Source organism: Sarcophilus harrisii, chromosome 6 (genome assembly GCF_902635505.1).
Source record: "Sarcophilus harrisii chromosome 6, mSarHar1.11, whole genome shotgun sequence".
NCBI classification, from domain to species: Eukaryota; Metazoa; Chordata; class Mammalia; order Dasyuromorphia; family Dasyuridae; genus Sarcophilus; species Sarcophilus harrisii.
The window spans coordinates 218,001,482-218,027,062 of NC_045431.1; the positions used below are offsets into that span (position 1 = coordinate 218,001,482).

A 25,581-nucleotide genomic window follows, 5' to 3' on the forward strand; every position below is an offset into this window, starting at 1 on the left:
TCAGAAAGAAAGAAAAGGAAGGAAGGAAAAGAAGAAAGGAAGGGAAGAAAGAAAAGGAAGGTAGGAAAAGAAATAAGGAAGGAACGATGTATTTACAAATGGAATATATACATATATATATATATATATATATATATATATATATATATGTCTCTGTGAATAGATGAATCAGAATAAATCATCTCCAGAGTGAACAAAAGGCTAGCCTCTCCCAGGCAGCTGCTGCTGGCCGGCTTGGCGCAGCTGACACAGCCCCAGGGTCTAGGCCAGGTTGGCTCAGGTAGAGCTCTGCCCTCGGTGACAGGCTGTGGTCCCCCCTCCAGAAGGAGGATCTCTCCTCAGGGCAGGGGCAGCCTTCAGCCGGTTGGACTGCAGGATCTCAACTTCCCCAGAACAGCAGCATCTTCTGGCCGAACCAGGCCGCATCCTCGGAGACAGACACACAAGCTCGGCCAGCTGCTCCCCTGCATCCCTCCATAGGTATCACCAGCCAGGCCATGGGGGGCCGAGGCCGGCCTCTGCAGGGAGGCTGGGGGTGCACACGCGGCCCTTCCCCATCCTCTCCCTTTGCACCCACGGCTCCCCCGGGGAAGCACCAATAGTAAAATGTCAGAAGGGAAGCGTCCGGCTCCGCGTTAGAAGAGGTCACTGCGTGAGCCCACATGTGCATCAGAACATCTGCACTCCCCAAGTGCTCTGTGTCACCAGCCTGCACCTATCCACGTGTGTAACCTTATGCCGACAAGAGAGGGAGAGAAAAGGGAGGCAGAGGAAAAGGAGAGACAAAATAAGAGAGGGAGGGGAAAGATCAAGGAGGGGCCATCCCGGTGTGGAGCAGCTCTACCTGTGGGGAGCGGTTCACAAACAGAACAGAGAAAGGATGACAGGAAGATGCTCATAGACAGTTACATCACTACAACTTGCCCCAAAGTTCTCTCTGTTAGAAAGTAGTATTACTGAAGAGGGGGAGCAGGTCTCTAATATTTCCTATATTTCCTCTTTTGCCTTATAACCACAGAGACTCCTATGTACACACATGCAAGCGAACGCACGTGAGCTCCCATGTGCACACACGCAGCAGAGCACAGCTTTGTCCGTGTGATTCCCGGGATCCCCAGCCTCATGCCCAAGTTGACAGTGGCTACCTCCTCCCTATCCGCTCCTGTGTTTCTGAGGAAAACCACGAGCCTCAGAGGATCCCTTTCCCTTCTCAGAGGCCTACTTGGGCTCACTCCACTTGAATTCAGAACTCAGTCCTGAGCCACTTTTAGCATGATCCAATCTGTTTCTCCCTGCAGAGAACAACTGCCCAACAATGAACCGGCCCCATCGATGTGGGAATGTTTGGCTTGGGCTGCCAATGACTGACGGCCTTTAACTTTTCCTAGCCAGTCACAATCCGCATTGTGGATGCCTGTTGATGTGTCTGTTCTCATTATTCCTTGACATGCAACATCCCCCCTCCACTCTCCAACCCTACACAGCCCCACAGAAAGCAAGACTCAAATGGGAACAGCTGGAGAGTTTCAATGGGAAATGATGCCTCTTGTGCAAGTGGGGCTGGGGGGAGGTGGAAAGAAAGCACAGAGAAAAGCAGGAGCTTTCAGAGTTTTGAATAAGCAAATCTACTTTTGAATATACTTCAGAGAAACCCCGGTGGAAATGGGCTGCCCACTGAAGTCTGGCCAGATTGAAAATCCCAGCCCTAATTTGAAAATCGAAGCCTATTTAATTGCCTTGTAAATTATTTTTTAGTTCTTTAGCCTGTTTTTCCAAAACCAACCATCTTGCGTACGTTTCCCAGATCTACACGGGCACAGATCCGATATCTTTGTACAGATGAAATTGAGTTTCTTTGTCTAAAACATTCCTTTCCGGTTTGGGTGAATCTCTAAGAACTATTTCCTGGGGAGCCTTCCAGATTTAAAACAGAATCTGATTTGAAAAGAATAGTCCACAGAAAATGTTACCCCAATATGGAAACAAAATTTGCACCAGCACACTATGAGGTTAAAAAGAAAATAGTATAATCAAGGAAATACAAAGGCTTTGGCATGGTTTTTACAATCAACAATGGTTAATTTTGATATGTAGTTGTGAACAACTGCAAAACACTTAAGTTTCAAACTCTTGCAAGCACTTTTAATTGATTAGAATGAATTCTAGATGCACAAAAATGATTGGACTGTGAACAGCAGTACAAGTCTAGCTAAGAACAATTAACCTTTGCTGACCAAAAAAGAAACTTAGGATGCATGAAAATGTGTATAAAACATCTATAGAGTATTCTTGTCAAATATAAATGAAATTAACTTTATTATAGAAATCATTCTGGGAGATTTCTAGGGAAGACAAATACTTACATTTTGACATAAAACAAATCGGATTATATCGAAGACACAATCTACCTTTTTTATCTATCAACTTTTCTTTGAAGTTCTCTCATATCCTTTTTTTTTTCTTTTTTTCTTTTTTTTTTTTTTTGCACATAAACTTCATCTGTTAACAACCTTTGGGAACCCAACAGATTTTTTTTTCTTACAAAAGTCTAGTGCGTATTGTTCCAGGTTTCATTATATGGGATGGAATGATACAAACTCAGAATGTCAGTCCATCACCTATGAACAGATTGGTAGAAGGATTCGATATATCTTGATAAAAACTCTTAAATTTGCGGCAGAACTCGTTGATCATGGCTTCCTTTTTTTTTTTTTTTAAACAACTTCATGACCAACACAGATCAGAAACATCCATCTAGTCCACGTTGTTCTTTGTTTTTCATTATAACATACAAATGCTCATTTACAAATAATACACCAAAATGAATAAAAGTTTGGATACCAAAATGAAGATTTGTTCCAACTGATATAATGCCTTCTCTCTACAAAGGTCCATGGGTAAAGTCTTTTTTTCTCCAAGTGGTATGGTATGATACAGGACACAGTTGTAATCCAGAAGCACTTCTCACAGCTGATCTTCCTTTATAAAATATTCCTAAAATATCCAACTGTTATTGTCCATATATAGTCACTGACTGAAGTAACACACTTTTTTTTTTCCTTTTCTTTTCTTTCTATCTTTCTTTTTTTCTTTCTTTTTTGTTTGTTTACTGTAATCGTGGCCAGTATTGAGACATATCAGGTTCGCTTCCAGGAACTTGAACTGGGACTGACACTCCAGGGGAAATGAGGCCTTAAAAGGGAGAAGAAAAAAATACATATAAATACATATAGAAAAATAAACTTTTCTTTTTTGACATGCGTCAAAGTGGAATTGTTTTACTCTTCCAAAATATAAAATCCATAGTGATTATTCACATACATATATATGCATACACACATTTTATAAATATATATAATATGTGTGTAGATAGATTTAGAGCATATATAACAAATCAACTGGTATTTTTCAAAAGGGTGAAAGTTTAAAAATAAAGGACGAAAATATGGTTTGTCTTTTCAAATACTTGTGAGCTGGGAAAGCATCCATACTATATCACAGATTCAAAATTTGAAGATACTTGAGGGATCATTTAATTCAACCCCAATTTCATAATTGAGAAAACTAAGAACACATTAAGGGCTAAGTAGCAGATCAGGATTCCACACCCAGGTCCTCCAAATACAAATCCCATGACTACCATTTCCGCCTTTGAAAAGTATTTGTTTATAAAGAACAGAAGTGATCAGAGAACATGGAAACACATTAGTAGCCTCTGTCTGAACACAATTAGAAATCTTGGCTGTGCTTCAGAGGCTGCTAAAGGAGGGGGTGCCATTGAATTTTTTTACATTCCAATAAATTATTTTAGTAACAGACAGAAGGAAAAAAGATCAATATCAACCAAAATTATTAAACTCAGGATTGCCCCAGATTAGAGACTACAATAAACGCGGTAAGTGTGATAAACCCAGACACATACCCAAAAAAGCTACCCAAAGGTATGTGAATCTAGGGATTAACAAGGGAGCTGGTGGAACCAGAAAGAGAAGGGCCATTCCGTCTAAAGACTAAACAATGGGAATGAGCAGGAGCCACTCACCTGTTGAAGTGGTACCAGAAGTGCCCATTGGCTGACTGTTCATGTGTGTCTGCATGTGCGGAGGGGTGTAAGTATCATAACTCCGTCCATTCACTGACGGACTAGTGGGCAACATGCAAGAATAAGAGGAGGTCTGGCTGGGGACAGGGGGCTGTCAGGAAAAAGGAAAGGCGTTATAGAGAAATGCTCCTAGAGTGCAGCTGTACTCATTTTAAAAAGTTCATGACACTTCTGATTTTTCAACAGGAATTAATTTAATTTAAAGCTGTAAAGGGTCTTAGAGGTCACTTCATCCAACTAGGTTTTTTGGTTGTTTTTTTTTTAAGAAATGAGGAAAACAAAATCTGGTGAAAGTTGTCCAAAGTCACCCAGGCTAAGTAGCTAAGTGTAAATTCACACCTGAGCTTTCTGACTCCAAATCATATTTATATTGCTTCTCCTCACACTGAACCAAAACAGTGGAACCCTATGAAATATTGGTAGTAGATAATTGTGTTTATTAAAGGAAGCCTTCTATTTAAATATTAGAAACTTAGTAGGCTTTCACTCCAACCAATGGTCATCAAACAATTTCTATGTCTCAGGCAGAGATGCCCACGGCCATCATTTCCATTGCCTTTAACCATGGCAACATCTATAAAGGCACCAGATATCCAAGGAAAACTGAGAAATTTGGACAATTGATTTATTTTAGTGATATATTTGGCATTTAGCTATTTGGAATTCTTCAGATAACTAAAAGATGTTTACCCTTTTTATTTTATCTTAGAAATGTACAATCCTATTGATATAAGCAAAATATGTAGCCTGCAAATTTTGTGAGCTTCTGGGATGATAGGAATGAATTTTTCACTTAATAATCAGCTTTGCAGGGCATATTTACTCACAAAAATATACACTCAAACTTGGGGCTCCATCAATTCCCCTGCATACACACAAACACACCATCACCAACAGCAATTTGCTCCATTTCACCCTAAAGTGAGGGCTCAGAAAAGGTCTGAATGAGGACTAGGGAATTTACTTGACATTACAGCCAATTAAATATTTCTTGATTGGTATAATAGTGTCAGTGGGGTCAGAGTAGGGGCAATTTATTCATTAGGAAGTCCCAAGAAATAGCAGTAATCCAAACTTGTCCCGTGAAACACTAATTCACTAAAGGTTCTGACCACTGAGTACTTGTGGAACTGTGTAAATAAAATTATTGTAGATACTCCATAATGGTTAATAAGCACACTAATGAAAAGAAAGACAGTTATTTCTAACTAATTAGAAAGTGCACTGACTCTCACCTCAGGGTTCCTATGTGTGAATAATAAGAATTAATAATAATCACACTCTGAGTGTATATCACACTTTTCTTGTTCTCAAAGATCTGTCTGTCCCGTACATTATCCCTCCCTTTTATCCTCCCAGCAGCCCTGATGCTGCTCCTGTTTTGATTCAAATTATATAAGATTCACTGTGGCTCTATTAAAACAGGAGAATTATTCTGCTAATATCAGGAAATCCTAGAATGCCCATCAGCCATTCCAGCATACAACATACCAGCAGTCATTACCACTAGGTAGGCTGGCTTCTGGAAAATTTCATGACAGAGATGGTAAAAATCAAGCTTTGTATTGTTAATCCCCTAATTTGTTTTGAATGGGCCACCAGCTATTACTATCCCAATGCAATGCAAATAAATATTCGAACAATTCCCCTGATTATTGTCCCCCCAAATCACTTCAATTCTATTTCTTCAATCCTATAATTGTACAGGCTATGAAACATACACCTTATGGAGACATCCACATGGCTCTTCTTTAAAAGGACACTAGAAATTGTTGTGGGGAAACAATATAAACCTAGATCTGTCTCATGGGGACTTTTCTTTGTTGTTCAGTCATTTCAACTCCGACTCTTTGGGACCCCATTCGGGGTTTTCTTGCCAAAGATACATTTCCTCTCCCAGCTCATTTTATAGATGAGGAACTGAGGCAAACAGGTTTAAGTGACTTGTCCAGGGTCACACACCTAGTACGTGCCTGAGGCTATATTTAAACTCAAATCTTCCTGAATCCAGACCTCCTGCTCCATCTGCCTCCTTCTGATGGTTACTGGCAAAAACTAGAACCTGTCTAATCTCTCCCTCAATGCTTCTGTAATTATTTAAAAAATAGGAGATCTGGGCAAATGTTTTTGCAATCTGCAAGGAGAAAGATGTAGTTCTTACCCTGTGGACTAGAATTAATTTCTGGGATGAGACTATGAAGCGGGGATACTTTTACAAAGCCAGTTCTTCCTTGAATGACAACCAAGGCTGGGAGGTGGTGAGTGGTGGTTCATTCACATTAAGCAAGAGCAAATCCCCCACACTCCCGTTTATTTAGTCTATGGAAGGACAAGCACATTTCTGCATTTTTCACTTCACTTCCTTCCATTTCACCTATTATGGGATGCAAAAACTAGATGAGCTTCTCTAATAGTTTAAACCTACCCTGCCATGTAAATATCAAGAAATCTTTTTTTTCCTCCCTTACTAAATAAAATATAGGTGTTAAATATCTCCTGAATTTCCTCTGTTTTCTGATCTAAATTCTAATCCAAGGGCAGCTAGCTAACAAAATAAACAGAGCACCAGCTTTAAAATCAGGAGAACCTGAGTTCAAATCAATCTGATCTCACAAACAACACTCACTAGATGTGTGAGCTTGGGTCAGCCATTTAACCCCAATTGCATTGCAAAATTAATGAATTTATTATCATCATATTATTAATTATCATATTATTCTGATCTAGAACGATAACTCTAAATACGTACTGACCCACAAGTCAATTGAGAACAAGCTACCATAAAACCATCATTTTAGATCCCTTACCACTAAATCATCTCCTTTCATTTTACAGATGACAAAGCTAAGGATCAGAAAAGTTAAATGGCTTTCCTATGATTCCAGATTTCAAGCTGGAACAAACTTCAGAAGTCATCTAGCCTGACCCCTTCACTGACTTTACAAGTGAGGAAACTGAGGCTCACGGAGATGATGTGGTCAGTTATACTGCCCCTAAATCGCCAAGCATCACACACCCCTGAGTCCCACCTACCACTTTCAGGCTATATCTAGAAAGCAAAAACATGATGGCCTTTCCAATTTATCTGATTGGTGCCGGTCAATTGATTCTTTTTTTTTTTTTTTTAACATAGGGGAGCAGGGGAAACACCAATTACAATAGGTTTGTTTGACTTGTCTTGAAACACATGGTCAGTCCCATGATGGATCGTAGATTTAAAGCAACTTTGGACACTACGTCGTCAATCAGAGAGGAAGAAGTAGAGTTTGCGACAAGGAAAAAGAACGCCCATCGTCTTACAGACATGATGGGGCAAAGCTGCTCTTTGGAAACAGGTTTCCTGACTCCAAATTCAGGACTCTTCCTATGGCAGGAATTATTTGGTGAAGGAGAGGGAGGGAAGGTCAAAATTATTTGGGGGAGGGAAGGGCTGCCCCCTAGACAGACACCATCTGAACATTCCCCGCTGAACCCGGGCCCACTTACTTGCATAGGCAGGTTGTTGGCCATCGTGAAGCTGGGCATGGGAGGCAAAGCACTGTATGTATTTGTTAGGGCTGTGTCCGTCCGACCCAGCATTGAGCCTGATGTGAAGGATGACACTGCAGGAGAGAAGAAAGAGAAACAAAAACAATTGGCCCATCATACCACTCTTGTCACAGTCACACCCTAAGACTCAGTGGACAGACTTAAAAACAAATGCATTGTCTCAAAATTACCAGGAGTGGTGGGTTGTGGGATTGGCTGGTAGACACTGGTACTGAAACTACTGCTGATGGGAATGTGACTGGGTGTGTTGCTAGCCTGCCTTCTCTGGTTCCTCAATTTCTCTTCCCTTCTCCACTTTGCCCTTCGATTAGAAAACCATACCTGGAAACAGGAAGGATGGGATGAACATAAAAAAAAAAAAAAAAAAAAAAAGCTCCAAAAAAAAAAAAAGAAAGAAAGAAAGAAAGAGAAAGAAAGAAAAAAGCTGTCTCCTCCCCTCCCCCCTTCACCATTTCCACCGCCACCTTTCACCCCAGTTGCCAGCACCTCCCCCACTATCTGCAGCCAGTGAAACCTCTTGGAACAGCAAAGTTTTTAGGACTGTGCAGCTGGTTAGCTGGGTCTGTTGTGATTTATATAAATAAATAGTGGTAGTTAGCTGTGCCTTTGTCTTTTGAAAAGCCAAATGTGGGAATCACAAAGCATTTAATTACCCAGTCCCTAGCGTACCTGTATTCTTGCTTCAGGTAGGTCTATTTTGGCAGCTAGTCTCTCTCTGGCAAACACATCTGGGTAATGGGTTCTTTCAAATTCTGGAAGAACAAACAGCGTTTCAGTATCGGTGCCAGGGCTGCCCAAAATGAGTCAGCCTCCATCTGAACCCTGAACTCTTTTTTTTTTTTTTCTCTCTCTCTCTCTCTCCTACTCCCACCACTACCCTTGGAGAGGCTATTACTAAATACTTGGAAGGACTTTTCCCATCCAAATTAAGTTAAATTTTCATTAAAATGACATACAGAGGGTAAGAAACCAAAATAACCAAACTCATCTTTTTTGATAAGATTTAGAGTCTTTGAATTCCCGGTATATTGGGGAACACAGACTATTCCGAATTTTTTCACTTATTTTACATATGGTTAAATTTAGTTCTCTGTATTTCAAATGCATCACTGCCTTTGATCTACAATTTTTTCTGCTTTGAAAAACTCCATCACCTTTCTCCAGAGCCTCAATTTGCTCTTGGGTAAAGGATGTCCTATTTCTTTGCAGTTTTCGCTTCAGCTGAAGTCTCATTTGGGCTTCATCTGAATCTTCTCCATTTGAGCTGATGGAATTAGTGTTCTCCCCCCCTCCTTCCTGTTGCTGGCAGCCATCTGGAACAACAACAACAATAAAAAAAAAAAAAAAAAAAGGACATTAAGAAAAAAAAATCAGAGTAACTCGGATTCCTAAAGGCTCATATGGCCCAGTCTCAGACTCCATCAGCAGGATTTTCTGACAGCCTCCCTGAAACATTCCCAAGGAACCTGTCCCCTCCAATGAAGGGGATCTCAATGACCCGGCCTTTTATTTTCTTCCACTTTAACCAAGAGGAAAAAAATGGAAAGGCAGGCTCAAGAATACCATTCCTTTGTAGAACAAAACAGACACCAAAGTAGTTTCAGATGAAAGTCATCCTGGCTTTTTTTTTTTTTTTTTTTTTTCCCTCTTAAAGAAGCTTTGCCCAGATGCCTCACCACCAGGCTCTCTTTCCCTGTGGAATTTATTTACCTATGGCTACATTAAAAATAAGTGACGTTCAGCATTTCAGATTATCCATAATCAGTAATTCCGAGCTAATCAATTAGATGTTGATAGGTTTGCAGAAAATGCTATTAAGAAACCAAACCAAGCTTGTAATCTTTTTTAAAAAATATTTATCTAGTTTTTATTTGAATTCTGCACAGTCAATTTCATTTTAAAGGTTGTGAATTTGGAAGTACTCGCTTTGTTCTCTAGTTTTATTCAACTATTGTATGAGTGTGTATTGCCTTGACACCTATTACTGAGCACAGCTGTAATTATATCATCACCAAGAACAGGCTATAATTGCTGAAAATGGAATTTTATATTTAGATAAAAGGACTGTCCATTCTTTGTAATGTGTTGCACCAGAGAAAAGTAAGATTTCTTTTAAAATTTCAACGTGTAATTTTAAAAAAGAAATAGTCGAGAGTTCACTAACTAGCTAAATATGCTACCCCACAGCTGAGCCCCTTGGCATGTCATTTAAGTGGTACATTTTTAATTAGGGCATTTCCACCACTTTTAATGTAATTTCTATCATTAAACAAGGGAAAGTTTTTTTTTATTATTATTATTGTTTTTGCCTCCCCCCCCCCCTTCCCCCAGTTGTGTATGTACTTGGACGAGTTGGGTGCCTGGGAAGCGCCTCCGCCCGATGGCAACTGTAGGAAGGGAGAAAATGGATACTTGAAGGTAGGGAGTGTAGAGGGGGACTCCCCAGAGGGGACCCCCATCCCCCAGCCCTGCTTTTCTTTGTCCTTAGCTCCCCTTGGAGGACTCTAAAGGAGGCCGCCTCCTCCTCCTCCCCCCTAGCCTGGGTTCCTGAAGGGCTGGGGCTGCTGCTCGGGACGGCTCGTCCTCGGGGGCCGGGGGGTGGGGGTGGGCGCAAGGGGGGCGGCGAAGACCAGTGGGGTGGGAATCGACTTCTCGGGGAATATCATTTATAACCCGGGACAATAGGCGATGCGTTCAAAGCGCGGGGGGAATTGTGACAGGATCTAGTGGGATCCTTTCAGGCGCTCTGAAATGTTTCAAAACCCCAACTTTCTCCCCCATTTAAACAGGCGGATTCATCGGCACTGGTCACCATATGGGCCTCGGGAGATCTATTGAGATGACCACCAACACTTGAATAGCGCGGGGCTGCTTTTCAGCGGCGCACAAAGCCCGGGGAGTAAGGGAAACTATTAAACTCCTGGGGCAGGAGCGTTGGCAAACTTTCGTGGGCAGAATCTGGAGGCCACAATGAGAGCGGACAACAAAAGGATTCTCTTGAGGCGTGCAGCGGGCCACATTGTGTTACAAGCGGCCCAGTCAACAGACTTTTCAGTGAAGTATGTTAACCTCGCTGCTCTACTATCATTAATCACTGTCCCCCGGGCTGGGCTCCTCAATGCCATTTAGGGGGCTCGCCTTTCTATAGGGAGGAGGAGGAGGAAGGGAAGGGGGAGGGAGACAGGGGGAGGGGAGAAGGGGGAGACAGAGACAGAGAGAAATGAGAGACAGAGAAATGAGAGATGGAGAGAAACAGAGAAATGAGAGATGAGGGAGAGAGAAACAGAGAAATGAAAGGAATGAGACAGAGAGAAATGAGAGATGAGAGAGAGAAACAGAGAAATGAGAAACAGAGAAATGAGAGAGAGGGAAAGAGAGAGAAATGAGAGAGAAAGAGAAACAAAGAAATGAAAGACAGAGACAAAGAGAAATGAGACAGAAAAAAATGAGAGAGAAAAATGAGAGAAAAAGAAATGAGAGAGACAGAAATGAGAGACAGAGAGAAATGAAAGAGAGAGACAGCGACAGAGATAGGCAGAAAGAGAGGGATAGAGAGAAGAGACAGAGAAAGAGATGAGGAGAGAGGGAGGGAGGGAGAGACAGAGACAGAGAGAGACACAGACACACAGAGAGACAGAGAGATGGAGAGAGACAGAGACAGAGTCAGAGAAAGGGAGAGATGAGAGGGAGAAATGAGACACACACACACAGAGAGAGAGAGAGAGAAACTTGTGAATAGAGCATCTCTCTGAACTTCTCCAGAATCTGAGCTATTTACTCTATGGCAAGAAACAAAAGAGATGGGGGTGGAGAGAACTACTTGGCTAAGATTAGATAAACCTCAACTACTGCATTAGGACACAAGTGTCTGTTTTTATTTACTGCCCAACCCTAGCATGACTTTTTAAGTGGTTTTCGGGGGAAGAATTCAAGTGTCCCCTTGCTTTTGAATTAGGGAGAGAGAGCAAAGGAGAGAGCTGAGGAAAGGCGAAGAGAAAGAAGAAAGGGGGAAAGAGAAAAGGAGAAGGGATGAGAAGGCAGAGGGAAGAGAGGAGAAGAGAAGGAACAGAAGAAGAAGATTGCAAGTGTTCTATTAGCCTTCTCATAATTTCCTCTTTCTGAATCAGAAAGAGAAATTTCTGGATAACTTATTCACAAATGTTAAAAGTTGATGAATATTCTGATTGGGATGAATCCTGGGGCTGGAAGGTGGAAGCAAATCCAAAGCAAAGAAGAACTGAGATCTAGGTCCTGGGAAAGTGGAGTGGAGAAAAGAGAGCCCCTTCCTTATAATTCTCTCTCTCTCTCTCTCTCTCTCTCTCTCTCTCTCTCTCTCTCTCTCTCTCTCTCTCTCTCTCCTGGAACTCCAATAAATTTTTCCTTCCTGTTCTCACTTGGACTTAAGACCTTTTTAAAAATTGGACTTAAATCCTTTTCTTTATTTGACTTTTACTTTCCTAATTTTGAAATGTAGTTTTAAGGAAATCCGAAAAAAAGAGAATGTTTCTGCCTCCATCTCTCCTTCTTTCCCAATCCCCATCTTCATTCCCCCAATCAAGGTTAGAATAACCTTGATCAGAGTCTATAGTGGCTTAGAGTTTGTGTATATTCAAATATTCTTGGGCAAGAAGGGAAGACAAATTGGGAGATGGGAAAATTTTAAGACTTTGTTTTTCATTTAAAGAAAAAAAAGGTAACATTAAGGAAACAAGCCATTCTTTTTTTTTTCCTTCCCAGTCATTCACCATTTCCCAAGACCTTACACCATGATTATTATTTATCATGCTGGTATTTACTTATTCTTTTAAAAATCCATTTTGCTTCCAGTCTTTACAATTGTTCAGAATTGGGGGAGAGGTTGCTTTTCTAATTTTCACTATTACTTTACTTTTTTAAGCCTGTGTGACCCTTTTACAATCTATTTACAGAGAGAGTACTAAAAGTTCTTCTCAAATTCTAAATATAAATGCAACTGACAATTAAGACCTTTTCTTAAAAAAAAAAAAAAAAAGACTCTTCAAAAGCTGCCAATGAAGGGCCTTCATTGGTAGCATCTTGCCTCTCAGGCTGAAGGAAGAAGAGGAAGGGGAAGTGAAAGAGGAGGAAGAAGAGGAGGAGGACAAGGAGGAAGAGGAGGAGGAAGAAGAGGAGGAGAAAAAGGAGGAGGAGGAGGAGAGGAGGAAGAGGAGGAGAGAAAGGAGGAGGAGAAGGAAGAAGAAGAGGAGGAGGAGGAGGAAGAAGAAGAAGAAATCATCATCCCTGAGTTTCTTAGCGTCTTAATCAGTGAGGCGGAAAACAATGAAAAAAAAAAAAAAAAAGATAGCAAAGCAATGTCTGCACCTTTCAGCTACGGAACGCGGATCAAAACATTGCAGCATCTGTTGAAAGAGAAAGTGTCTAAATCCTATCGAGGGCTTGGGCTTTCTAACGTGGGGGAGGGGTGGGTGGCGGAGATAAGAACAAGTGCCTCAGTGATCCCTCAGCCCGCTAACTCCCGGGAGAATTGCCGCCCGATAGAATTGTCTTTTTGTTCTGCCGGGCCGTGTCCTCCTTATTTCATTCACTGCCGCATGGCGTCTATCAGATTGAGACCATATTTGTCCCCCTCTGAGACCTAACCTCGCCTTATGCTGCGGCAGCGATGGACTCTCCAAGCCCAGTCCGGCCAAGGGTCGGCGGAGGGAAGGAGGAGCCCAGGGAGGGGGCGGCTAAGCTTGGGGTGCGCCCAGCAGAGAGCTGTTCCCCCGGGAGGCCGATCTGCTGGCTACCCCCTGGGCGCTTCTGGGCTGCTCCCGGGGGTCCTAATGCTAGCGGCTGCCCCCACCCCCGGCCCCGCGCCTGCGCGACTGTGAGCGGATAGACACCCGGCAGGTTGGCGGGAAAGTGTGCACGCACCTGAAAGGGCTCTCCGCCCCCGCCTTTCCCCCCCCCCCCCCAGCCCCTGCTTCTCTTGGGGAGCGGATGGGAACCGCTAGCCCCGGAGTCCTCGCTGCCTCCTCCTCCTCCCCGCCCCCCGGGTGTCCAGGAGTCAGACAGAAATCCGGGCGGCTGCCTTCCACGAGCCCTGTCTCAGCACGGTACTTACTTAGCCCGTAGCAGGGTTCGAGAATGTTTTTGAGTTGGTTGGTGTCAGTTCTGCGTTTGGCCCGGTCGGGACCTAGCTCGCTCGGAAGCAAGTGCCTACTGGTTTGCGGATTTCTCCCCCGGCTGAGAGAGGGCCCTTCCTAGTCCCCGGGCTAGATTTCGTTATGGGGGCCCAAGCTGAGCCCTACTAACAAGCGAGTCACCGGGGTGCTCACAACCCAGCCTAGTAACAGAGGGTCGAAAACCCAGGACTTTCGGACAACGGGGCAGGTTACAGGCCCTCCTTCCTTCCCATCTTTTGGGCAAAGGGCATCCTCTCCCAGGATGGAGAGGAGGGGGGGGGGGGGGGGGGGGGGTGAGAGGGGGGGGGGGGGGGGCATCCCACGCCTCCCTCGATCTGAGTCTGTGTCCGGTCCTGACACCTGAGTGTGTTCCGAAGGCCGGTCAGTTAGGTATGGTGGAGATTCGTGGCTGTCAACTAAGGAGGAACAGAGGGGGAAAGCAAGGAAGCGAGGTGGAGAGGAGACCCAAATGGGAGATGGAAAGACGGATCCACAGAGATGGGGAGGCGGAAGTGGGGGGGGTGAGAGGTGAGGAAGGGCTACTGAGGCAGAGAGATGGGGAGAGAGATGGGAGAAGGACAGAAGGAAGAGGAGGGGAAAAAAAGGCAAGGGGAGAAAAGGAAAGGAAGAGGAGGAGAGGAGAGGGGCGGGGAAAGAAAGGAAAGGGCAGGGGAGGGAGGAGAAGGGAAGCGAAGAGAGGAGGAGGGAGGGGGAATGAGGGGCAGGGGGAAGGGGAAGGGAAGAGGAGAGGAGAGAAGGGAAGGTAAAGGAAGGATAGGGAAGGGGAAAAGAAGGGAGAGGAAGAAAAGGGAAGGGAAGAAAAAGGAAGGAGGAAAAGGGGGGGGGGAGAAGAAGATGGGAGACGATAGAATAAGGCGAAACGAGAAAAGAGGAAAGAAAAGCAGGATGCTATTTGTGATTTGGATATTTAACAACGGGAGAAGTTAGAGAAATTTCCAAAGCACCTAAAGGCAGACGGGAATGGCTGGAGGATTGAGCTGGAAGCAAGGAACTCTTGGGACAATTGCTTTCCTTCCTGTTCTTTCTCCTACACCCCTGCTTTGGAACAGAGCGGCCTCTCCTGGCCGCGCAGCCCAGACCCGGCAATAGCTAGGTGTCCCGCGGGTTCGAATCTCGGGCTGGGAAAGAGAAGGAGCCCGAGTGAACATGGCCAAGCCTTCTTGGGGTGACTAGAGTCAAGTAGAGTTCTAGCCCATCTTCGAGGCCTTCGGATCCTCAAAGGGTAGAGACCGTAGACCGAAAAAAAAAAAAAAAGTGAAAGCTTGCTCCCTATCTTGCCAGTGTCCTTCCTATATTGTCTTCTGCTCTTAAAGCTGACACGTCTAATTGGCAAGCGGCGCCACAGCGTGTCCAGGGGTCTCCTGTGGAACATTTCTACAGCTGTCTCCTTCAACTAGACGCTTATTCATGTCGCCTTAATGAGAAACAAAACGCTCTCTAATGAGCAATTACATAGCGACAGGATTGTTCCCATAACAAATTCTTCCGAGTGACAGAAGCATCCTTTGTAGCAGATATTTCGCATACTGTTACTGATTTTCTCGTTCCCTTTCCGTGTCCCTCGGGGGGCGGAGGCACCCCCAAAGCGGCTAGTGGGACAAGCAGCCCGGCCAGCTCCCCGGAGGGCGCCACTCCCCTGCCTAGCCAGCCCAGGTCAGCCCAGCCTCCCCTGACCTGGAGCCCCCCGGGCTTAGTCATGCTCCTGGGAGTGCGACGCCACGTCCCATTATCCCACATATTATCTCCCTGTCACAGGGACAACAAATCCCGATTAATCTTCGGGAGAAAACAGTTTTCTATTTTTGGCCAAACTAACTCAATTCACCTAAGGGGGGGGGGGGGCGGATAGAGAGGCCAGGAGAGAGCCGCGCGATCTGCTCTTCTCCCACTTTTTCCTCCCGGGCTCGGGCTGGGTGCCCCCTTCTTTCCTTGCTCTGCCCCATTCAGCAAAGGTCAGCGCCTCCACTAAACCCTCCTTTTCCCAAAAGGTGAGGCTCCAATTGACCAACAGATGCTTCCAGCAATCTTTCCTCAGACCCAGGGGGTTTTCTACCATCATTTTCCCCTCTACAGAAAAAAAAAATGGGGAGAGAAAAACAGTGGGAAGTGGGGAGTTGGGTGGGGGTAGGGAACGAGAGAACGGAATAGGGCTGGGGCATAAAGGTGTGGGATTGGTGTTCTTTTTGACTAAGGGGTACCAGATCCTCCATAGGCCCCAGGCCCGCAACTCCCAAACCGCATCTCCCTCGCATCTTTCCATATGCTCCCTACTCACAGTCACATAATTTGTCAATTACTGTAAAAAGCAAAATGATACAATTATGTTTACCTCACAGTCTGTCAGTATGTTAACTTGTCACACTCCTACAGCAAGGGGGCTCTCGATGCATTTTAATGGAAAATTTAAATAGAGAACCACGTGGTTGGCTCTTGCACGCATACTCGCATGAACTCTGCGTGTGTCTTTCTCTCTGTCTCTGTCTCTCTGTCTCTCTCCTCCCTCCTCCTCTCAGGCTGACCCCATATACCCGGCTCCTGCAGCCTGCTTCCTGCCTTTCCCTTAGAGGCAAATCTTCAGTGAGCAGTGGCCTTCCAGCCCCTCGCTGCCAGTCGCCCCGTTTTGCCAGGAGCAGGTCAGGAGCCGAGCTCTGCCCTGGCCTCTTGCCTGCTTAGCTCTGCTCTGGGGGAATCCGCTTTCTTTCTGTGACAGTTCCTTCTGCCGGGCTCAAAACACCGGCTGAGAGAGATCGAGGGAGAGGGAGCCAGGCTGCTAGGAGGAGACCACTGCTCCGAATGTGTGCTTTACCTGGTGTGGGTTGCCCTGGTACAGAAGTCCCCGGATACCACCCTGGGCGGGTGCCCCAGCTTCCTGTCTGTCCATTCAGCATTCTCAGTTTATCATACATGCCGTCTGCGCCCATCTGTTGCTTTTCGCTAGCCAGGTTGCGTAGAACTCTGTTTATTGATGATACCTGTGAACCGAATCAAAAGTAGAGCTCAGGGAAGTGTTTAAAAAACAAAACAAAACAAATAAAAACCACAAACGCTACCACTTTGCCTTAAAACACGTTCCCATTCGTTCACTGTTCTGCCTCCTTTCTCCCTAGACCCTATGACAGTGGCCAGCTTAATACTGAACATCAGGAAGAAGGAAAAAACCAAAAGACAACGAATATCTCCACTGCTTTCAAGTAGGGCTGCTCTTGGCTGATCGAAAATCAAAAGCTTCAGGACATTCTATTTTAATATTTTACAAGGAGTTAGCAAAATCTTCCATGTTCCGAGATTTTCTGGCAGAAAAAAGTTCAAAATTTCAATTTTCTTTGTTTTCTTTTGTTGTAGTTGGTTTGTCCCCCTCCACCAAGAGTGGTTGTAGGGACAATTTGTGAAAGGTTTGAGCACGTGGGTCTGGAGTTCTGTCTCTCTCCCAGCCTATCTTCACCACTTCTCTCCCCCCTTCCCCAGCCAAATAAAGAGTGGAGATATTTTTCTTTTTCTTTTCCTTTTGAAAAAAAAAAGTTTTTCTTTCTTTCTGCTTCTCTTCCCTCCTTCCCTCTTTCTTTCTTTCTTTCCTTCTTTCTTTCGTTTTCTTTTTTCTTTCTTTCCTTCTTTCTTTCATTTTCTTTTTTCTTTCCTTCTTTCTTTCATTTTCTTTCTTTCTTTCTTTCTTTCTTTCTTTCTTTCTTTCTTTCTTTCTTTCTTTCTTTCTTTCTTTCTTTCTTTCTTTCTTTTTCTCTCGAAATAAATTGCTCTATCTCCTGAGCTTCCCAGTTATCATTACCTGGCAGCACACAAATCACATGAACTCCCCCACACTCAGATCATTTTAGAACAGGACAAAAGAAACTGTATCCACCTTATAGTGATCCAGGTGCCCAGAGACAAGGGAGGGGTCCAATCCAGAATTAGAGAAAGGGAAGAGGAGGAGGAGGAAGAAAAGAAGGAAAAGGAGGAGGAGGAGAAGAAGAAGAAGAAGAAGAACAACAACAACAACAAGAAGAAGAACAAGAACAACAAGAAGAACAAGAACAAGAACAAGAAGAACAAGAACAAGAAGAACAAGAACAAGAACAAAAAGAACAAGAAGAAGGAAGGAACAAGGAAAAATAAGGGAAAAGAAGGGAGGAAGGAAAGAGGAGAGGGAGAAGAGAGAAAGGGAAGAGAAGGGAATGAAAGAGAATGGAAGGGAGGAGAAGATTAAAGAAAAGGAGAGGTAAGGGGAGAAAGAGAGAGAGGAGAGAGAGACAGACAGACAGAGACAGAGAGAGAGATGAAAGGGGAAGAATTTAAAGGGGAATTAGGAAGGAAGTGAGAAGGAAAGGCAAAGAAAAGAGAGAAGGAAAGAAAAGGGGGAAGAAAGGGGCAAGGGAGGAAGAAAAAGAAGGAGGAAAAGAAGAAATAAAGAACAGAAGGAAAGAAGGAAGGAAAGGAGAGAGGGAGGAAGAGAATCCGAAGAGCGAGTGACAAGGTGTTGCTTCGGTATTCCCATGAACTTACGCTGGGTATGTTGTCGTTGGTACAGACCCCCTCCGACAGCAATCTGTCTCGGATTTCCCAAGCAAAGATGGACGGGCACTCTCGTTTATATTGGGCTATTTTGCTGACAACTTCGGGAGTCGCTACCCGGGGCTTGCTCCCTCCGATGGCTCTGGGCCTGATGGAGCCGGTCTCGTAATACCTGCCCAGAATCTTACTCACACATCCATTGGATACCTGCACAGGGGAAGCGGACAGAAAACCACATTATTAATAATTTCAAGACAAAAATAAAATTGTTTAAGTATGCATTAAACAAGGACAAGCTTACGTTTTGATTGTCCAGCACTTGGACTTTTGCATCTGCATGGGTCTATAACACAAAAATATACCTTCAATGGTATGAGAACTTACTTTAGAGAGGTTTTTTTTTTCTTAAAATTACATTTGTGGCCCCTAAACACTACAAATGTGATGATACTTTAAAACATCTGGAATTTTAAAAAACCCATTTTAAAAGGTTCTTAAAAACCAAAAGCAAAACCAAAACTACTCTATTCCTCCCTGCCTGAAGATGAACAAAAACTAAATTAATCGTCTTTGACTGCTTACAATCGATATGTTGGTTTGTTAGTGGTCAAAAAGGGAAAATAAACTGAAAATTGATTATTTCGGTTTCCATACTGAACGTGCCCACGAGGGATAACGGGATCGGGGGCCAAATAACCTTGTCTTTATAATCTAATAAATCTATATTAAAAAAAAAAAAAAGTAAAGTCTAGGGCACACAGGTATCTTGGAATCCGAAGTGAATAGAGGGATCAAATGTCAGTTTATATATAATTCCGTTTATTACAGTTCACTAACTGTAACGAGAATAAATCTTTTACCAAATAAAAGTAGATGGGATATTTTTTTAAAAATTAAGTAAAGTTTCTTTTTAATTTTTTTCCCCTTAAAGCAGATGAATAATCGTAGGTAACTGACCCAGGTTGAAAAGGTAGTCGGGGTAGATGGGTGAGGGAGACAGGAAAGGGGGGTGGGGGCAGGGTGGAATACAGGGAGCAGGGGCGGGGGTCCGTAATTAAAGCTTTTACGGTAAAAGATGGAGAGAGTGCGTTCAGAGCGGTGGCCTTTGGAAGCAAGTGGGGAGGCGTAGCCGAGGATCACCTGCAGAATTCGGGAAATGTCACACGGCCGGGCCCCGCTGTGAGCTAGTTCCACGATCTTCTGGCGGGTGGAATCCGGCAGTGGCCGCCCGTTGACAAATACACCACCGAGCTGATTCACTCCACTGTGACCTAGGAGAAAGAAAGCAGAGAAAGAAAGAGGGACAGGGACAGGGAAGGGGAGAAAGGGAGAGAGGGAGAGAGGGAGGTCGACGGGGGGAGAGGGAAAGAAGGGGAGAAATAGAGATAGAAATAGAGGGTGGGGGGAACAACAAAAAAAAAATAGCATCCTCAGCTACCTGCGGATCCATGACAACCTCTACCATCAGGTTGCTGCTATTGATCAAGGACAACAGAAAAAGGCATTCTTCCATCACAACCGACACAGCTATGTACCCAATAGCAAATACTCCCGTCCTATCAACCCCCCCTCGCAGCTTCGTCTGAGCTCCCAGGAAGACAATTCCCATTTATCACTGGGATTTTTCAACCCAGAAAGTCGGAGACAGCCAAAGGAATGAGTTTGAACGCTCTGCCCACTTTACTTCACCCTCAAACCTCTAACCCCCCAGCACAGATTAAAAACCCCTGGCGATCGTTCTCGAGATTCTGATCTCTTAGTTTCAAGACTGGATGGTCTGCACCCATCTCTGGATTCCTAAACTGAGCACTCCGTCTAACAATGACAAAATAATAAACTCCACTCCGGGTGTCTCCCTGCAAGCTCTCTGTCTACAAGTTTTGAGTCAATAAAATTCAAGGTAATGTTCCAAATATATGGAGTGAGGTCACATTTCTTTTTTAATATAGAGAGAAGAGAAAAGACAAAAAGAGTAGAGAAGTATATACATACATACACATACATATGTACATATATGTATATGTGTGTGTGTATATATATATATATATATATATATATCCCCCACCACCACTACCAGCCTTTCTCTCCAATCTGGGCACCAAACCTACAGCCCCCGATCGGCCATTCCTTCTCAGTTCCTACAATGCAGCCGAGACACAGGATCAAAACTATAGCTGACCAAAGGCAGAGTTGTTCAGGTCCCTAGCTCTCCCCCCACCCATCTCCAAAAGGTGCGAGAAACGAAAGGCTTCCAGTGACTGGAATTGCTTGCTTTGTGGCTGATACTTCAGCTTCTGCCCCTGAGATACTCATCGCTACAGCTGTCCCAGAAGCAAAGGATAGAAAAGAAGAGAATCAAAGAGAGAAAAAAGAAGGGAGAGCAAAGGGAAAAATGTCCACGAAAAGCATCCTCCCCCCTCTCCATTTAGCTTCCCCCTTACAACCCAGTAACACCCAAGCACAGATCCCCTTTTTAATCCGTCCTGCAGCCTCAACTCCATTTTCTGATCTGGAGAAATGTGGTGGCTTCCTATCTCCTGCTCTTGTTCCCCAGGAAACCCTCGGCTCCCCAAACCGGCAAATCGCATTTGCAACCTCCTTAAAAATCTCCAACCTGGAGCCCCGACTCTACAGAAAAGCCCTCCTAGGAGAAGCTCTGACTATCTCTTCTCTTCTGCTCTCCTCTGCTCTCCTCTCCTTCTTTGGAGCCTCCTGATAAATGGACTCCAGGAGCCTGGGCTTCTTAGCAATAAATAAGCTCTAAATATAGAAGAGGGGGGAAAATATGATGAGCCTCTCTGACATTTGTCTTTAAAATAAAACTAGCTGCACGTCAAGTTTGAGCTTAATTTCTGGAAATAGGCGGAAGTCGCTCCGGATCATGCATGGAAGGCTAATTGAAAAGATCAGTCGGAGCACTTGTGGCAGACCTGTCACTTTATGACAGTGCTCCGCTCCTGGAAATTGCATCGTCACGACAAATAGTACCATGATAAAACGACCCTTTCTGTCCCTATTTGGATATCACTCAGACGAGATGGGACTCTACTGGTTTCGCCTTCCAGGGGAGCCGCGTTCTAAGGGTAGCCACGGGCTCTGCGCGGACATAACCGAAGGGGTGCGCTCGCCACTCACTCGATGCGAAGTGACATGCAGTTTGGGTGTTTGAACGTCGAGCCAGTGGGGCCCGGCGCTAGAGCAATGTGCAGTATTCCACCCGACCCAGGCCTGCACGGGAACGTTCGATCTGGTCTTTGCTGCCCTCGCCTCCTCCCCCACCCCTTTCTTGGCTGTTCTCTGCTCCCCACGCCACTTAGCCAAGGAGTATCCTCGTTAAATCCTTCTCGGGATGTTGGGATCTCAGAATCCGCTACATCATGTCTTCCCCCCCGAAAATGACGGATAAAGAGGTAGTGAGAGAAAGAGAGAGAGAGAGAGAGAGAGAGAGAGAGAGAGAGAGAGAGAGAGAGAGAGAGAGAGCCCAAGGCAAGTAGATGGGAAACGATTCTTGCAGGCGAGGTCACCCCATCCTCTCCCCCCAAGGGATTCACTGGGCCCGAGGTGCCCTCTCAGGCTGGGTCCTGAGGAGGCTCGGGGGCCGGGGCGTCTCTCCCAGCATCGAAATGGCATCGAAGAAAGCCGGGCTCCAAGTTCCCCTTAAGAGGTTAAGCCTTAATCATTGTATCATTTCCCCGGGGAGGAGTGTAGCTCTCTCCCAGTGGCGATGATTATGCGCCTTGTATTCTATTGCGAGGCATCTAATAGGAAAACATATGGTGTCAATTTGGCGGCTCCGCGCCTAGCACACACCCAGGAGCGAGGCGCACAAAGCCCGCTCGGCCCGCCCGCGACCCCGCGGCCAAGTCGGGGCTGCGCCCGGTCGCGCCCAGGAGGCCCCAGCGGCGCGGGGAGAGCTGACACCGGGGCGGTGCGAAGGCATCTGCTATTAACATAAACTCCCCTCGCCACATCAAGGCCAAGAGCAGCCAGGAACGGGGGAAGGGAGGAAAGGAACCGAGGGGGGAAGGCGCGGGTGGAGGAAGGAGACTGAGGCCTCCTAGACCGCAACCCAGGGGCCTCCCCCGCGCGGGTCCCGTCTTCCGCCCAAGCCCCAGCACGCCTCAGCCGAACCCCGAGCACCACGTACGTCCTCTGCGTGCTCAGGGCCTGCGCCGGGGACTGGGGACTTTCCTCGCCCCTTAACTACAACTCCCTCCCACGGGCCTGGGCGGCCTTGAAACGTTACCGAGGGGAGGTTCAGAGCTCAGGAGGAAAGAAAAAAAGATGGTGGAGTGGACGGTTCCCTGAACAGAACCCGGACTAGAACTGGAGGGAAACTTGCAGGGGAAGTCCACGAGCCTGCTCAAGACTTTGGACAGAACGGATCAGGATGAGGCAAAAGGCAGAGTAGGGAAAGGTGGGTCTTGCCACAGTTTCTCAGACTCTCCTCCGGTCGGTTAATTCCGCTGTCCTGAACCTAGGGCCGTGTGTTCTCTGGACCTATTCTGAGCATGACCTGGGTGCCGTTTGCACTGCCGATTTAGGGCCTCTCGGGTCCTGGCAAGCCTGCCTTCTCCTCGCCAGACACTCGCCGGCCGTTTACAATAGAAAACCGAGTCCCCCAAATTTCCCTCCCACCTCAGCGAAAGGGCCTGGAAACGAAGGGAGAGAAGACTGGGAGTGGAGAACCCTCCCTGAGTTTATTGTACATTTAGGGACCCAATACGGATGATAGAGGACCCTTAGTCTGGCGCCCGACTGGTCCACACTGAAATAAAGAAAACTGACTGACCCTTTTCTAGAACTAGAAAAACCTTCCTCATCTGACGGCCCACGAGGGTCAGTCACTACCCCGAGTATTAAGTCTTTCCTTTTGGTCCACTGAGGCCAGGGGAGCCAACTGCCCCCTGTGAAAGAGTCGAGCACCTTTATTGCTCCCCTAGACCCCGCTGTGAGGCCTGAGACTCTCTCCTTTCCCTTGGGATTCCTTTCCTGGGGTTGCCCGAGGATGACACTAACCACAGAGAATTGAGCACAGTCCGAGTGTGGCATCCCAGAGGACCCCCCCCCCCTTCATGCAACCCGAAGAAGCCCGCCCCAACCCGCCCAGCCCAACTCAGTCTGGAGCTCACGACTGGGTAGGGTCAGTAGGAAGCAGTTTCCAAGTGAGTTTCAGGGATACTTAGTGGATAACAATTTCAGAGAACCTTGGACAGCAGTTTTTGACCGCCCAGGCTGGTTTCCCCAGAAGCTGAGATTGCGCCCTCAAAAAAAATGCCCTCAAACCAAACCAAACCAAAAAATCCACACATTCTCCCCGTCCCGACCCCCACGATCACTACCAAAAACTAAATTCTAGTCTCTAGCCAGTAGCACCGAGACGGCAGCAGGGCCCCAGCAGCCCACAGGCCGTCTGGTCAAGCTCCTCCAGGCCTTCGATTTCTTTTTCCACCACCCGGGTCCTACGCTTCCTCCAATTCGGATCCCCTAAGCTTCTGAGGCGCTTCCCGAGGTCAGCAAAGAAAGACCAGAAACACTTACTGTTCTGCATGGTGGCTTGAGGCAGCGGGATCCCACGTGGCTCGGATATAGGGCTCTATTAGCAATAAAACAAGCATTAATCAGGAGTTGCAGGGCTCAGGGCAGGCCTAGCTTAGCGCTAATGGAAATAAGTCTTGTAGAGAGCGGGAGATAGAGCTTCTTCTAATAAACTGATAGCTATGACCACAAGGCGACAAATGAGGAGCATCAATAAGAATCTCCAATTCGTGCAAATTTTGCCCCCTTAATTTTTTTCTTAGAAAGAAAATCATCCTAATCTTTCACAGTTCCTCAGATCACTTAACCCTCTAGTCAACTGGCATCATGTTTCTAGTTTTAGTTTTAATTTGGATGTTTCCCCCCCCCCCCCTTTAAGCCGATGGAGCTTTCTGGATGAACAATTTATCTTCCCCTCTCTTCCCACCTTCTTTTGGTGATTTTTTAAAAACCTCCAAACAAGGACTCCTTCCCTCCTCAAACTTGCCTGAGATCTGGGATGACTGTCCTCGCTTACAATGTGAGGACTTACACATCTGCACGTCCCTAGTTAAAGTCTTCCCCCTAAAGCAAAGAGGAAAGAAAGGAAAAAAAAGTATATTTCAAAGTGTCATTGAGCCAGGTTCTCAAAGGTTTGCTTCACAGACAAACAAGTTAAAGCCCGAGGTTCGGCTGAAGCCTTTGCAGAACAACCAGACAGCAAGGAAACCCCCAAATCAAGCTCTCCCCCTCCCCAACATGCACAAAAAGGTCTTGGGACTGAAGAAGAGACTCCTTCTGCTTGACTCTAAAAAGAAGTTGGAAACTCAGAAATTACTTTGAATATGCCACGAGGGGAGAGAAATAAAGAGAAAGAGAGGGGAGTAAATAAAGGAGATATCAAATTAGAGATAAGAAAAAAAAGGAAAGAGCAAGAGTAAAGAGAGATGGGGGAGAGGAGGGAAAAGGTAAGCTGAAGAAAAAAGAAGAGGAAGAGGGAAAAGAAGAATAGAAGAAAAGAGAGGAGGGAGAATAAAAGAAAAAAGATATGGAAAAAGAAAGAAGATGAAATGGAACGGGAGGGAGGAAAGAAATGGAGACAAGGGAAGAAGGGAAAAAAGCAAGAGAAAAGAGGAGTCAAAAAAATGAGAGGAGGGAAAAGAAGAGTTGGAAAATTGAAAGACTGGAGGAAGAAAAGGAGAGGAGGAGGAAGAGAAAGAGAAAAGGAAGGAAGGGAGGAAGGGGAAAGGGGGGTAATACCTGTTTGCTTTTTGAAGGGGATGTCTGAGCGAGGTTGCCAACCAGCCAGGCCAGGGCCTAGGCCTTGGGAACTGCTTAACTTCCCATCAACCGGGAGGCGCAGGCCCAAGGGAAATTCAGCCCTGCTTCAGGGTTTCTTTCTCCTTCCTTCCCAGCCTCTTGGGCCCCAATCTTCCTACCGGCAAACGGAACCCAACACTGCCGCTGCTGCCCCCCCCCCCCCCCCCCTCCTCTCCCCCCCCCCCTCCCGACTGGCCTCTCTCTCTCTCTCTCTCTCTCTCTCTCTCTCTCTCTCTCCTCTCTCCCACCCCCCACTCCTTCTGGGACTTTTAAAGTGGAGCTCCCAACTTTTTTCCCCCCAAACTCCACTTATTGTGATTAACTTCTTTTTTGGTCTTTAGATCTTCCCCCTCCTCACTGTACTGTGACACACGCTGTCTACCTCGCCTCAGTGCTCTAAAAAGTAAGAACGGGAGGGGG

General features: G+C 45.6%; 1 protein-coding gene and 1 long non-coding RNA gene across 6 annotated transcripts in view; one reads left to right on the top strand and one right to left on the bottom strand.

Moving 5' to 3' along the window:
• Window positions 1-2,005: 2,005 nt before the first annotated feature.
• Window positions 2,006-25,581, bottom strand: part of PAX6 (paired box 6) — a 28,208-nt gene continuing 4,632 nt past the window's right edge. The window contains exons 2-13 of one of the 5 annotated variants that reach the window (XM_023506308.2): window positions 24,350-24,426; window positions 23,866-23,920; window positions 19,465-19,595; window positions 18,626-18,667; window positions 18,316-18,531; window positions 16,625-16,790; window positions 8,806-8,964; window positions 8,321-8,403; window positions 7,822-7,972; window positions 7,589-7,704; window positions 4,043-4,193; window positions 2,006-3,192 (exon numbers count right to left, since the gene is read on the bottom strand). In XM_023506308.2, coding sequence (XP_023362076.1) covers window positions 3,107-3,192; window positions 4,043-4,193; window positions 7,589-7,704; window positions 7,822-7,972; window positions 8,321-8,403; window positions 8,806-8,964; window positions 16,625-16,790; window positions 18,316-18,531; window positions 18,626-18,667; window positions 19,465-19,595; window positions 23,866-23,875 — 1,311 coding nt within the window. In that variant the 5' untranslated portion in view covers window positions 23,876-23,920; window positions 24,350-24,426 and the 3' untranslated portion in view covers window positions 2,006-3,106. Of the gene's footprint in view, window positions 3,193-4,042; window positions 4,194-7,588; window positions 7,705-7,821; window positions 7,973-8,320; window positions 8,404-8,805; window positions 8,965-12,991; window positions 13,466-16,624; window positions 16,791-18,315; window positions 18,532-18,625; window positions 18,668-19,464; window positions 19,596-20,938; window positions 21,323-23,865; window positions 23,921-24,349; window positions 24,427-25,581 lie in introns of those variants that run through there. The other 4 variants (XM_023506309.2, XM_031941450.1, XM_031941451.1 and 1 more) reach the window with 4 other exon arrangements.
• On the top strand, window positions 13,743-16,969 carry LOC116419726. Its single transcript, XR_004230010.1, has 2 exons — window positions 13,743-14,005; window positions 16,926-16,969. It is a non-coding gene; the product is annotated as an uncharacterized LOC116419726 (long non-coding RNA).